The 13,232-nt window shown below is 51.8% G+C and overlaps 1 protein-coding gene across 1 annotated transcript in view; it reads left to right on the top strand.

Annotated features, from left to right (window-relative positions):
* Positions 1 to 736: 736 nt before the first annotated feature.
* The window catches only part of HNF4A (hepatocyte nuclear factor 4, alpha), a 16,996-nt gene continuing 4,500 nt past the window's right edge, over positions 737 to 13,232 (top strand). Inside the window, 6 exon segments of the mRNA XM_010149219.1 lie at positions 737 to 857; positions 4,533 to 4,707; positions 6,470 to 6,566; positions 7,713 to 7,719; positions 8,841 to 8,947; positions 11,439 to 11,594. Coding sequence (XP_010147521.1) covers positions 737 to 857; positions 4,533 to 4,707; positions 6,470 to 6,566; positions 7,713 to 7,719; positions 8,841 to 8,947; positions 11,439 to 11,594 — 663 coding nt within the window.

The following is a 13,232-nucleotide window of genomic DNA, read 5'->3' as shown; positions in this document are numbered from 1 at the left end:
CCTAGCCCCGCTCGCCATTTGGGCATGGCTGCAGAATGGGATCTGTTTATAGGGCATCCAACCCCTGTAAAACTCAGTTTATAGGGAAGTAAAAGGAGTCAAACGTCGTTACTTTGCATAGCAACGTGTAAATTGCCAGGCAGGCACTGACCTTCTCTGATGGGAGGGAGAAAAAGGAAAAGGTGTGGGAGGGATGGAGGGAGCAAAAGAAGGGAAAATCAGGGCGAAAAGGCAACCAGCGGTGGAGAGGGGAAGGAGATGACAGAAGTGAAGAGCAAACTTGTTCTCCCGCTGGGTTTTTTTCCAAGTTTTCCACCCCAGGTACAATTAGGACCAAAAGCAGGAGCCCAGCATCAAGGTCAATAGCCCGGGAAGGTGTTCCCTTGTCGGCGAACGCCTGCTTCTGCAGTTCTGCCTGCACCCAGCAGCCGGGATCGGCAAAGCACCTCAACATTCAATCATAAACAGTCAACAAGAATCACTGCTCCTCCACCAAAAAAAAAAACCCAACCCACAGCTTAGCAGCGTTTGGCAGTGGGTGAGATGATTAAAGATTAACCCCCTGCCTCCTGCCTCCACCCCTCTAGGGAGTATAGGCCTTGAGGCTCAGCAAATCCTTTCAGAGAAATATTTGAAATAAAAGACAACAGATAGGGGACGCAGCGAAGGCAGAGGGAGGCAGAAGGGCCAATAGCCTCGGACAAGGGAATCGAAACAATCTGGCCCGTGTTTGCTGATGATAATGCGCCTTTCCAAAGCCCTAATAGACATGGAGATGGCAGATTATAGCGCAGCGCTAGACCCGGCGTATACCACTCTGGAGTTTGAGAACATGCAAGTGCTGGCTATGAGCAACGGTAAGTCCCCTCCGTCTTCTCCCCTCCGCCGTGGTGGGATGAGCCAGGGGTGCAGGAGGAGAAGTCCCCGGGGTGGCTGCCGAAATGTTCCCGGGGAGGGCTGGGGCACAGCAGTGGTGTCAGCCGGGGGCTCCCGGCAGCCTACTGAGGGGTTTCTGCTTCCCTGGGGTAAAAATAGAGGTGGTGGAGCAATACTCTGCCCTGCTCAGGTGGGACAGTGCCCTGCAGCCCAGACACCTCAGAGATGGACACACGCCAAGAGTTGGGTGCAGTGAAAGGGTCCCCAGACGTTCAGCCCAGGGACTGGGACTGGGGCTGCGCACCTCCCCCAGACCCCAACCAAGAGAAAAGACTAGCCAAAAGTTTCTGAGCAAAATGCTGCTGATGGCTCACCAGACAGCCCCTGGCTCCAGAGCAAAACCAGTCCCATCCCAGCAGCCGCTGAGCCAGGTTTTCCTGGAGCAGAATGCCATTTAGTGCCTGGCAAGGGTGGAAATCACTATGAAAATCAATTGGAGAGCTGCCCCTGCAGCTGCCCCAAGGCCATGGCCCTTCCTCATGTAGTGCTGGGGTGCAAGGTGGGGTCCCCTTCCCTAGAAGCATTGCGGAGCCTGGAGACTCAGTCCCTGGGAAGAGGGGTGAGGGGGCCTGGTGGGGACAGACAAGTGTTCCCATTCCCTTAGGAGGGAAGGGTCACACTTACCCCACCAGGGTTTGCAGTGCTGGCCCACCCATTTGCAGACCATGGAGTCCTGGTGATTAAACGCACAGAGATAACGGGAGATTCCTCTCCGAGTCCCCCCTAAAGTCTCTCTAAATATGAGGTTAATGACTAAACGAAGCACGCTGCAGAAATGACCCCCCCCCAAGCCCTGTCCTCCTGCTTACTGCATCATCAAGGCTGCCAGGGCATCCCTGTCCCAGGAGGGCTGTGCCAGCGGCGTGGGCTCTCCCCCACAGCCTCTGCTGGTCTTCCCCAGACTATGGCTCTGCTCTGTCACAGACGTGACACCACGGTGCCAAAGCAGCTCTGTGTGCAATAAGCCCCCGCGACACTGGGTCTCAGCCCCTTCTGTGCTCCCCAGGCTGGTGTTACCCTGCCGGGGGTCTCGGGGATGAAAGCAGCCCCTTCGGCTCTGTTGATGCCCATCCTGACCCTCCGGGACAAGCCCAGGCCACGCTCCCTCTCCGCGCCCCTCTCCCACCTGGCATGCAGAAGATCCCGCACAGGGGGCTGCAACTTGTCCCCCTGGGGCCAGGGGCTCCATGGGGCAGAGGGACACAGTAATTTTATGTGTCGAGACCAGGCACGATATGAAATATGACCCAGAGGTGGATGAATCAGGTGGCACCAACACCCCTCCTCCTCTACCCAGCTCCGGGCCAGGGGCAGGACTTGCGTTGGCATTCCAGAAGCTGCCTGCACCCCTGCCTCCAAAATCTCTGCCTCCTTTTCCGGCTGAGGACTGCAGGAGAGCTGGGCCCCTGCCCTGCACAGCTCCACAGCTCCAGCCCAGCAGTGACCACAGAATAACTGCATCCCATGCTCAGTCAGGCTTGGGGACCTCTTGAGAAGCTCCTGTCCTCCTAACACAAGTCTCTACTGCGAGATTTCACATTTTATGTAGGGTTTCTTTTCTTTCCTCTCTTTACCTTCACTCCAAATCAATCCCGTTAAACCCACTTCAGTGCAGCAGCCAGAAGCCTGTATTTCTGCCTCTACAAAATAAACTTAATTGGAAAATTATCCATCAGGCAATAACACCACTGTCAGTTGGCTATTAGACTAAGATATTGTAATTTCTTTGATAATGGTGCCAGTTTTTCCTGTTGTATGTCCATCTCATTACAGCACGATATATACTGCTAAAAACTGATTTATCGGGGCTGTCACAGCTATGCAAGTAATGTGATTACAGGAAGATCGGCTCTTCCTTCCCCTCCGGTGCAAGCCCTGAGTTTAGCTGAGACTGGAAATCTAACTTTCCTTCTGGAACAACCTCCACCCAGCTGAGCCCTTGGGATGCGTTTGGAGGAAGGATGTTTTTGGACACAGGGACAGGAGACAGCCAGAGCTGGCTTGGGAGGAGCTCAGGGCTTTGGGAGCAGAGAGAGTTGCCTGGCATGGGCAGCGCTGCACACACAGAAAGCACAGCCGCGCGGCAAGGTGTGCCAGGCAAGGACACAGAGTGACAGCAAACTGACTTGGGAAAGAAAAGCAGGAGGAATGAGGAATTGGAAAGACAGAAAGCAGTCAGGGAAAGGAAGGCTGCTGCCAGAGCCAGTGAAGCGGCTGGCTTGGGATTTCCCTATGCCAGCTCACTGCCAGGGGCCACAGGATCCACCCCAGGTTACTTGTGCCGAAGGATGGCACAAGGAGGCTGTGCAGCACCTGCTGCAACATTACTTTCTCTGCAGAATAAATGCTAAAATTGTCACCCTGCCCCAGGCAGCATTACCTTGGACTCCCCCAGCACCCACGCAGCAGCTCCCAAAAGACACCCTCTTGGGACCAGCCTTTTTATAGCACCCAGCCCCCTTTCTGCTGGGTGCCAAGTGGGAGCAGCTGTGGCCCTCCCAGGGCGAGAGTTAATTTCGTCCCTGACAAACCCAGAGACCAGGGACTAATAGCCTCAGGTATTGAAACCCCAGCAGGGTTCTGTAGCTTTGTAGATTGTGGGTATCACTTGCAACTGGGATTTCCACTGAGGCAGGGGGATGTGCCTGTGCTGATACAGGAAAATGTGCATGGGAGGAGACAATTAGATCAACTGAATTAAGGGCTGATCCCTTCAGCCTTGAGGTTTCTTTGACTTGCTGGAGGGGTTTTAGTATAGGGCTTGTATGGTTTTGAGCCTTTCAGATGTCCTTTCCTACGGAGGCTGCTGCAATTCCCTGTTCTCTCAAAAGAGCCTTACAGATGCCAGCTCCACTCGGTCTGTAAGGACTATAGGACATCAGTCTAAGCCGTAGTGCTACCAGACTCTGGAAAATATCCCACATACAGCCTCCTCCATGCTACAGCATCACCCTTTTTTCCTGGGTTAGCTTGACCGGTCCTTCCTTGCATGGGTAGTGTTTGCCCACATGCTGAAGTTATTTGAGTTTGTTGTGCACTTCAAGCCTTGTTCTCCTGAAGAACTGCCGTGCAGGTTCCATGCCTGCAGAGAGGCTCTTCTGCTGGCCACCTCCTTTCGCTAAGAGCGTCTGCTCAGGGCTATCTTGGGCTCTTTCAGGGCTCTAGCACAAACACCTCTAATAACCCAGCTGCTCACCCTGAGCTGTAATACCTCGGCTTTAACTCTACACCAGCTTTTCCTCTGGCCATGCTACTGCAGCCCCAAGTGTCTGCAAATCCCCCAGGAATGTTGGCTGTGGCCCGTGACACCCACAAACGGGTTTCTGCTTTGCCTGACGGCGTTGCTGGAGTCAGGCCTTTGGGAAGAGCTGTCTCACCCTGGCACATGAGCAGCCTTTGCACACTCAAATCGCAATGACTTAAGACAGTCAGAGCACCCACTGCTCGTTACACACCTCTCTGACCAGCCCCTGCTGCACAGCCTGGCTGCAGCTGCCTGCTTCCTCCAAAAATCGAGTCTCTCACTGGGAACTGAGTTAGGAAATGTTGGCTGTTTGTCTCACTGTTGTCTTCTTCCTGTGTCCTTCCCAAAGCAGACACATCTCCGTCAGAAGCAGCCAACCTCAACACTTCCAACAGCATCGGGGTGAGCGCGCTCTGTGCCATCTGCGGGGACCGCGCCACGGGGAAGCATTACGGGGCTTCCAGCTGCGATGGCTGCAAAGGCTTCTTCAGGAGGAGCGTCCGGAAGAACCACATGTACTCCTGCAGGTAAGGACAGCGGGGACAGAGTCATGTGGCTGAGACAAAACAGTCCCCAGGAGCTGAATGGCAAAGCCCTCAGAGAGCAGCAGCATGGTCCTTAACCTCTTCATCCTCCCTGCATCCTCCATCACCTTCCCTGACCTCATGCTCCTGCTGGGAAGGGCCAGAGGCAGCCATCACTCTGGGATTGCCCTTCAATGATCACCGTGGAGGACCCTGGGAGGTCCCACCCTGATCTTCTGGGGGTCAAGTATGTGTTCTTTGCACATGGATGTGGCAAGCTGTGGATGCAACCAGCACGGTGCTGCCGGGGGGGGGGAAACCCTTATTAAAGGGGCTGAGCACGTCGCTACTCAGTGCTCTGAGTGCAGCGCAAACTCTGCTCACTCCCTGCGGGCCCTTCGATGGCCTCCCATCCCTCCTCCATCACGAGATGGAAGTGTGCCTGCCATCCACCTAAAATGCTGTCTCTGCCTGTTACGTGAGAAAAGAACACCCAAGGACACAAGCTGGGCAGGGTAGCGTGCACTTCTCTCTGGATGAGACACAACTCATGCACTGCACCTTGTGTCAGTGGTAGCCCATGGCTCTCCAGTGCCATCAGCAGCAGTGACCCCTCTGCTCTGAGCCACCGAGACACAGAGGGTCGCAGAGGAAACCAAGGATTCCTCAGCTCAGACTGTCTAAATCGCTCGTCTTTCTAAATGAGTGACTCCTGATGGCCTGACAGCTGCTTGGAGAGTGTGAACAGCAACATGACCCTCAAATCTGAGTGACAGAAAGAAGCCCCAGGGTTATGAGTGCACACAAAGCACGTTATCGCTTGCGCCCCAGGGTTATTAAGACTGGCTGCCCAGGGAACCCCCTCCCCACAGCTTCAGTGGGAAAAGCCTTGGACACCAGGTCGTTCATATAAGTGCTACAGAATTGCTTAAAATCTGCTTTCAGGCATCTGTTTGGGGAAATCTTAGCTTGGGACTTTAAAAATTACAGTAGAAACAAGCCATTTCAAAAGCTTGAACTGGGCATGGCTGGGGACCCCTTCTCAGATCTGTACACTTTTGTCTTTACTTTGCAAGCTTCATGAATCAGCAGTAAATTAGGGCAAATTTGCAAGTGAAATTCATGCTGCAGATGGCTACCAGGCGTGTGCTGCATGCAAGAGCCACACACATGAGAGATCAGTGTTGGCCCTGCCACGTGCGATGGGTTTGGTAGTGCAAGTGTGGAGGGAAGGAGCGGGTTGCTTCCCGAGTCCTCTCTGAAATACAGAGCTCTTTGCACACCAGCGATGCTGTCCAGAGGTCAGAAGCAACCTGCCTGGATCCCAGACACAGCCCTGGAGAGATGGAGGGACTTAAACGCAATTCTTCACCATACTAGCTCTAGAACATCCTTGCAACTGGGATCTAACTTACCACAGAGACTACCAAGGCGGCTCTGACCCTCCTGGCTCATACTTTTAACTTCAGTGGGGCTTCTTAGTCCGCCCTAAGCATCCTATGCTCACAGTAAGACCAGCAGCCTGAGCTCCTGCATGCAACTGTCAGCTCTAGCCCATCCTCGTTGAGCATGCAGAGGTAGAACAGGGGGCTGAGAGGTTCAGTGCAAAGAAACCTCAGGTTAAAGCAAGCATGGAAAAGGCACAAACTGGGGCTTCTTTCTCAGGATGAGAACTTGTCCTGTGCATATCTTGGAGCTCAGAGCTCTGTCTTGTCCTGTCCTCAGGCTCAGGCTTGCTGCTCCTCACCCCTCTCTCTCTTCCCAGGTTTAACAGGCAGTGTGTGGTAGACAAAGACAAAAGGAACCAGTGCCGATACTGCAGGCTTAAGAAGTTTTTTGGTGGGTGACGGTGTGGCTTCCTCGTGCTCCCCCAGCAGCAATGTTGGCTGCATGTCTGAGGAAGCCCTCGCAGCCCAAAGCCAGTCCCTGCTGCGTACCTGCTTGCCCAGCCAGCTGAGCCCCACCTTCCCTGCACAGTGTTCTCCTGTCACAGACCCAGACCCCTTTCACAGCGGGGTTTAGGGAGAGCTTTGGCCTCTCGTCATGAGCCCTGCATGTACCCAACCTGCCCACTCCCACCCATGTGAAGTGCTTGCAAGCAGCCATCACCCCAACAGCTGAGGGCAATGCCTGGAGGCCCTGAATGCTCCCATATGCAATTTCAGGGTCCCTTCTCAGGTCACCTCTCAAAATGACAGCAAAGAGAAGCCCACGAGAGTGCCACAGGGCCAGGATTGTGTCCCAGAACTGCCCACACTTGCACACACAAATCGCTCACGGGCCTCTTCAGCTGTCACTGACACACACATCACCTGTGCTCCCACATAGCCGGGGCATCCAAGTGATGTGGGAATGCTTCTCAACATCAGTGAGAAGCACAAACTTCAAAAGCAGCCTGAACAATTTGGAAACACTTTGGGAAAACCGCTATAAGTGCTGTTGCCCTAGAGTCACCCTGAAATCCACAGCTGGTCGGGTGAGTCCAGAAAAGGATTCAACTGTCATTTTGCCCCTTTTTTTCCTAACGTGCACACAGGTTCTTGCTGATCTCTGCGGAGAGCTTAGTTTTATCTGATACACCGACCATGGCAAAAAGATCCCAGAGCAAGGTGGAGCATTTTGGCTATTTCCATATGAAACAAGTGAAGATCTCCACTCCCTGCATGGCCCAGGCTCACCCCACCAAGTTCCCTGCGTCCCTGTCGCTGCAGCCCTTCCAGCTCCCCATGACTCAGATACAGTGGGACAGGATAACCCTTGTTTAGCCCTCCCTGGTTCTCAGGAGCACCAAGAGTGGCAAGGAAACCTGGGGCTGCTGTGGTCCTGCTGGTGGCCTTGCTGGTGGCCCTGTTAATGGAGGGATAAACTGCCCAGAGGAGCTGCCTGGCACTTGGCAGAGCTCATCCCGTTGATGTCCACAAACGGACAACCGTGAGGCATTTGGCTCTGTTGTTCCATGCAGAGGAATTAAATGCTGTGCTCCCCCCAGTTCACACCCCCTTGAGGAGAAAAGGGGTCCTTGAAGACAACGGAAGTACCAGCAGTCCCTGGGCGGTTTCCCCAGAAATACCAGCCTGCGGGAACACCCCTGAGCAGGACCATTTCTTCCCTGTTAAAGGGGATGAGGTATTGCAAGGAACTTGGCTTGACTTTTCCTGAAGAACATAGGAATCCTCTCCCCTGCAGCACCCACTCATCCCATGCCCAGAGCTTTGCTGCTGTCTGTTAATATTCAATAGAAGTTACATTAGGTGCATGACCAGCTAATACTGAGCAAACATTTGGAAAACATCATGGCGTGACTGAACTCGGGGCCTGCTACTGATAACAAGTGGCATAACCTTGAGAGCTCCTATTTACAGCCGCTGACTGCAGGGCTTTTCTTCTGGCCCAGCCTCATTATTGCTTTTTATCAGGTGGATTTATACATTGAGAACGTATCAATCCAGAGGGCCACCAGCCGAAGGCAGGGACTGTTCTGTTACCCCTGCCATCGATCAATACCTTATTTGAGCAGATGGCTTTGATTGGCGTGGCCGTGGTGAGTTCCGGCCAGCCCACGGCCTTGTGGCAGATTGAGACAAATCCTCCCCCCCAGCACTACTGCTTCTGCTCTGGTCGCTGCCACCTCGAGACTCAGAGCCCGGGTCCTCAAGACTAGACCAAGCAGGGGTCAGACCTGTGCTGGGAGTCTCCTTACAGTAAGGTATGAGGGAGCTCTGTGGCTCTGGATAGATAAGTAGGAGCTATTCTGCACTTCCTTCCTTCCTTATTGTGGCTTAGGTGGAAGTTTTCCAACTGCACCTACCCAGTGCAAGAACTTCCCAAACGGAGCTCATACAAGTCACGTGGACAGATGAAGAAGCCATGCAGGTACTCGACTCCTCCATTTCACACATCAGCTTTGGGCTGCATGTGTGAGCATGGGCACCATTTCAGACCCCGTATCTTGAAACCAAAATCTCAGAGCCAGATCCTTGGAAAAGAAACAAACCAGGCACCGCCTCACTTCCGTATTGCCAAGCAGGGATGCTGGGAATCTGCAGCTAAGGAAGGGAAACGCCAGAAGTCTGTGCTAGTTTTTGGTGTGCACTGCCATGAATGACCTGCAGCTCAGCCAAAATACTCTCTTGCAGCTGTACAAAATGAACGTGACCGAATCAGCACCCGGAGATCAAGTTATGAAGACAGCAGCTTGCCCTCCATCAACGTCTTACTGCAGGCAGAAGTCCTGGCACAACAGGTACCTCCTCTTCCTTCTTTGGCAAATACAGAAGCATCAGGTACTACCTGACCAGTAGAGCCCATGAGTATTTCATAGCTGAGTCTTCAAATTACCACCTTTTGCTAAGTAACTTATCTGCCAACTCAGCGCTGATTTTCCAAAGGCATTTGTACCTGAAACCATCCCTTTAATGCTTCTCGGGGCGGAACTCAGTTGTAATAATATGCAATAATCTGTTCTGCTTTGATGGGCCACATGAAGGCTGAGAGCCTGCTGGAAGAAAATAGGGTAGAATCATTGAAATCCAAGGAGATGCGGCTGCTTAAGCCAGACGAGGGGCTGGCCTTCCGTGAGCAGCCTCCCTTCCTCGTCAGCTGTGAGGAACTTTGGATTCTGGCTTCCTGCAGAGTTTCACAGTGAATCAGTTTCCTGCTTGTTTTACGCTGATATTCTTTCCAGTGTTTGCTTGAAGTTCCCCATTTCCACAAGCATACTGCCAAGACCTGTTTCCTAGCGCATTCACCTAAAAAGATGACTCTGATTTAAGAAGGTGGACATTGCAAACGGTGTACCTCAGATCAGCACTGCCTGGGAGGACACAGGACAGGACAGGAGCGCAGAGGTTGCGGGCAGGGTTTGTCTGTGAGGACAAATGATGATGAGGATGGGGCTGTGCTGGAGGCAAGAGCTGCTGCTCTTCACTGAGAAAAATTAAGAGGGATTCAAGTTGGCAGTCCATGCTCTTCCTTGCTTCAAGGGTCATATTAACCTGAACGCTGCCCCGGGAGATGCTCCAGGACAGGACATGCTGAGCTCTGGGCTCCATACTAGGGCTCAGGCTGTAACATCCACTTTCCCGAGGAGGGGATATACCAGAAGGGCCAAGGGCCAATCCTGTACACAAGAAGTATATCCAATCTCATCCCACATCTCACCTTGTCCTACGTGGGCCCTAATATATTTATATACCCTATAAAAATAATATTGGTGCTGCTCCCAAAGGTGGGAGATAATGGGGTCTCAAGTCACCAGATCTCCAAGGGAAAGACATTTCCAGGACTCTGAGTCCTGCCATGGCATCATATGTAAGTCTGGAGCAGGGTCTGCTGATAAAAACTACAACCATCGACAAATCCAGGGGAGCTCCTGCTCTCCCACAGAGCACAGAAAAACTCATTAAACAGGGCAGGCTCCAGCATGGTAATTGGTAACTTTTATGTGCCTGGCTAATTAGAACAAGATACTGCTGAGGAGCTGCTTTCTCCAAGATCTCGGGTCACTCACTCTGAGGTCTTTATTTATTTGCTAAGCCTTCCGGGCTCTCTGATTAGGGTAATACATGGTGAGATTTTTACAATCTTATTTATTCAATAATAGCTCGAGAGCTGGAAAGCTTCCAGGTAATGCAACCTGGAAAAAAAAAAAATGCAAGTGGCATGAGTTCTGTTTCCTCGGGGAGGCTGGTAGGGTCCAAGCTGAAAATGCTGGCAGGAACAGGACAGGAAGAGCTGATGTACAAGAGCACAGAGGGCAGGCGGAGGGCAGTGACGGGGTTGAGTTAATTGCTTACAGAAGCATGAGGATAAAGTAGTGACTAAGGGCAAATTTTTAGATGAGCTGGGTGAGCAGCTATGCATGAGAACCGGGCAGGAGGTTGGGTGCCTGGTTTGGGGTTTGTTCTTTCTGCCTCTCTATGACTTGCAGAGTTGTCAGGCTTGTCCTTTGCAAATGAAATGGCCCCATGTGCCTCTACAATCACAAATAATTCACCACGCAAAAAATGTGACCTGTGTTGTGGGCATGTTTGCACAGGCATAGGTTTGCCAAAAGGGCCTAAAAGCTCGGGGGAGGTGTAGCGTTGTTGTCTTTAAAGTCAGTCTTTAGCATTTCAGACCGGGCAATGTCAAATATTAATAACCTGGTGCTCACAGAAAGCAATGTCAGAGCTGGAAAGCTCCCTTCAGCAGACTCCTGGTGCTCATGCTGACTCAGGAGGAGCAGCAGAGCCTGCATGCCTCCTGCCAAGGGCAGACAAGGCAGGTCTGGCCAAGCACTGGCTGCGGAGCAGGGGGGAGGCAGGAGCAGTTCTCTGCCCTTTGGTGGGACAGAGTAGCTTGTGCAGCAGCACTGGGTAGACATGTCCTCACTATTGGTGAGGCTGGTTGCTACGTGAGCCACTCTGTTCCCTCCTGGATCATGACTGAGCACAGCTGTTTTGTGGGAGTGGGAGACCTTGGCTTTAGAAACCTTTCCTCTGCGCTTTCCAGTCCATTTCGAGGCATGACAGTTTATCAAGATGATGCACAGCCTCAGCTCTGAAGTACTGCATGTTCACAGATCCCCAGGTTGGTCTCAATTTAAATGTGCTGGGCCACATATTCTGGAGCTGGATGTTCAACAGAAAAAAGTAATCGTTGGTGCTGGAGCCTGCATCAACACAACCCATGGGCTAGGGATTTCCCCGTCTCCCTGGCACCGAAATCTGAAAGGATCTCTTCTCTCCTTCCAGATGTCATCCCCAGTTTCTGTGATCAATGGAGACATCCGAGGGAAGAAGATCGCCAACATCTCCGATGTGTGCGAGTCCATGAAGCAGCAGCTGCTGGTGCTGGTGGAGTGGGCCAAGTACATCCCTGCCTTCTGCGAGCTGCCCCTGGATGATCAGGCAAGTCCCCCCATGCACCCCACGTCGCTCTGCCCCAGAGAAGGCAGTGGGGAGCTGAAGGAGAGCCAGGCAGCTGAGACCTTCAAAGAAAATGGGCATTGTCCATGCTGTTATCCTGACTGCTGCAGCTGATTGGGAACAGCATCCATACAATGCCAGCACAGGCCATTTGCATGAGCAGTTAATCAGTCGATGAGCACAGCCATGATAACACTGAGCTCAAATTAGGTGCATAATCAGGTGCGCATTTTGCATGGGTCTCTCGGTCAATTATTTATTAATTATAGTTTGCGCGGCGCTTTGAAAACGTGAAGTGCTATACACATACTTAGAGCAATCAGACTTGGTAAGACAGATTTCTAGCCTAAGGTCTGCTCAAGACTTAAAGCCAAATCTGCCTGTCTGTCTCTCTGCTTCTTGCCCAGGGATATGTTTGTATCCATTCTCCTGGTGTGGAATTATTGAAAGTAAACACTCACTTGCTCTCAAGGCAATGAGAAAAATCTCTCTTCACTGTTAAAACAGAAATATATTTGCATTTAACACAAATTACTAAAATGACATTTGCTGATTCCATAACCAAGATAAACCCAGCTGGTTTAAAATCCTCTGTAAAACTAGACTATCTCAGGCAGCCTCAAAGAGATACAAGGAGATGTCTCCTGTCTAAGTCTGCATTTCAGGGATCTGCAGCAGATGTTACAGGACATGATGTGTGCCCAGCCTTGAACATCATGTGTGGATGGTGGGGAGGCTCCAGAGGGAAGGGATAGTGCTTCTGGCAGGGGATAACACTTCTGGCAGCGGCCAGCAAGGGTCCTGTCACAGAGAGGAAGGTATTTCCAATCTTCCCAGTCATCGGTCACAAAACTAGCATGGGTCCTCTTCAGCTAGGATCAGTCTCCAGCTCTGTTGATCTGGAGGTAACATTTACATCATGAAGAAAAAGGATGTCCAGAAGTGAGAGCATCCAACGGATCAAAAAACCCTAAACCCTAAAACTGAGCTCTTCAGTAATAACCCAGCAGCACAAAGCCCCGCGGAATTCAGTGCTGTTAACACAAAGCGTATTTATTATTGTGTGCAAGTGCTAAATTGTTTAAAATCATAAGAAATCTGTTAAACTCTCAGGCAAATACAACTCAAGAATTATGAAAACCAAAACGGATGCCAATAGCAACTGGCATTTACGCAGCAAACAGGTCGCAGCCCAGTGGAGGCCTGGGCAGCTCTGCGTAGCTCACTGCTTCCTTGTGCCACTGGAACAGAGGCAGTAAACCTGGATAATAACCCTGCAAACTACAGCAATTTCCACGTGAGCTCATTTTGCAGTTGTGGGGCTGCAGAATTTCTCAAAGAAGGAAACAAAGCCTAAAGATGACATTGCCTGCACCTTCCCACAGAGGAAGGGCTGCTCAGCATGCTCATCTTGACTGAAATAGGTCTTCTGGTAGGATCAGCCATCCCTCATCATGAGCAGTTCCCAATCTGTCCCAAAGGGCTTGAGAGGAAAGACTGTGCTGCATTAAAACTAATCAATTAGTGCCACCCGTGCTTTCGAAGGACGGAATGAGAACAGAGGCAGCAGATACACAGGGAAGTGCAGGAGGAAGGACAGAAATGCCACGGAGCAGGAAT

This window comes from Eurypyga helias, unplaced genomic scaffold (assembly GCF_000690775.1).
Source record: "Eurypyga helias isolate BGI_N326 unplaced genomic scaffold, ASM69077v1 scaffold483, whole genome shotgun sequence".
Taxonomy (NCBI): domain Eukaryota; kingdom Metazoa; phylum Chordata; class Aves; order Eurypygiformes; family Eurypygidae; genus Eurypyga; species Eurypyga helias.
Note: the sequence above shows the minus strand (reverse complement) of the source record. Positions and strands in the feature narration are given on the sequence as shown.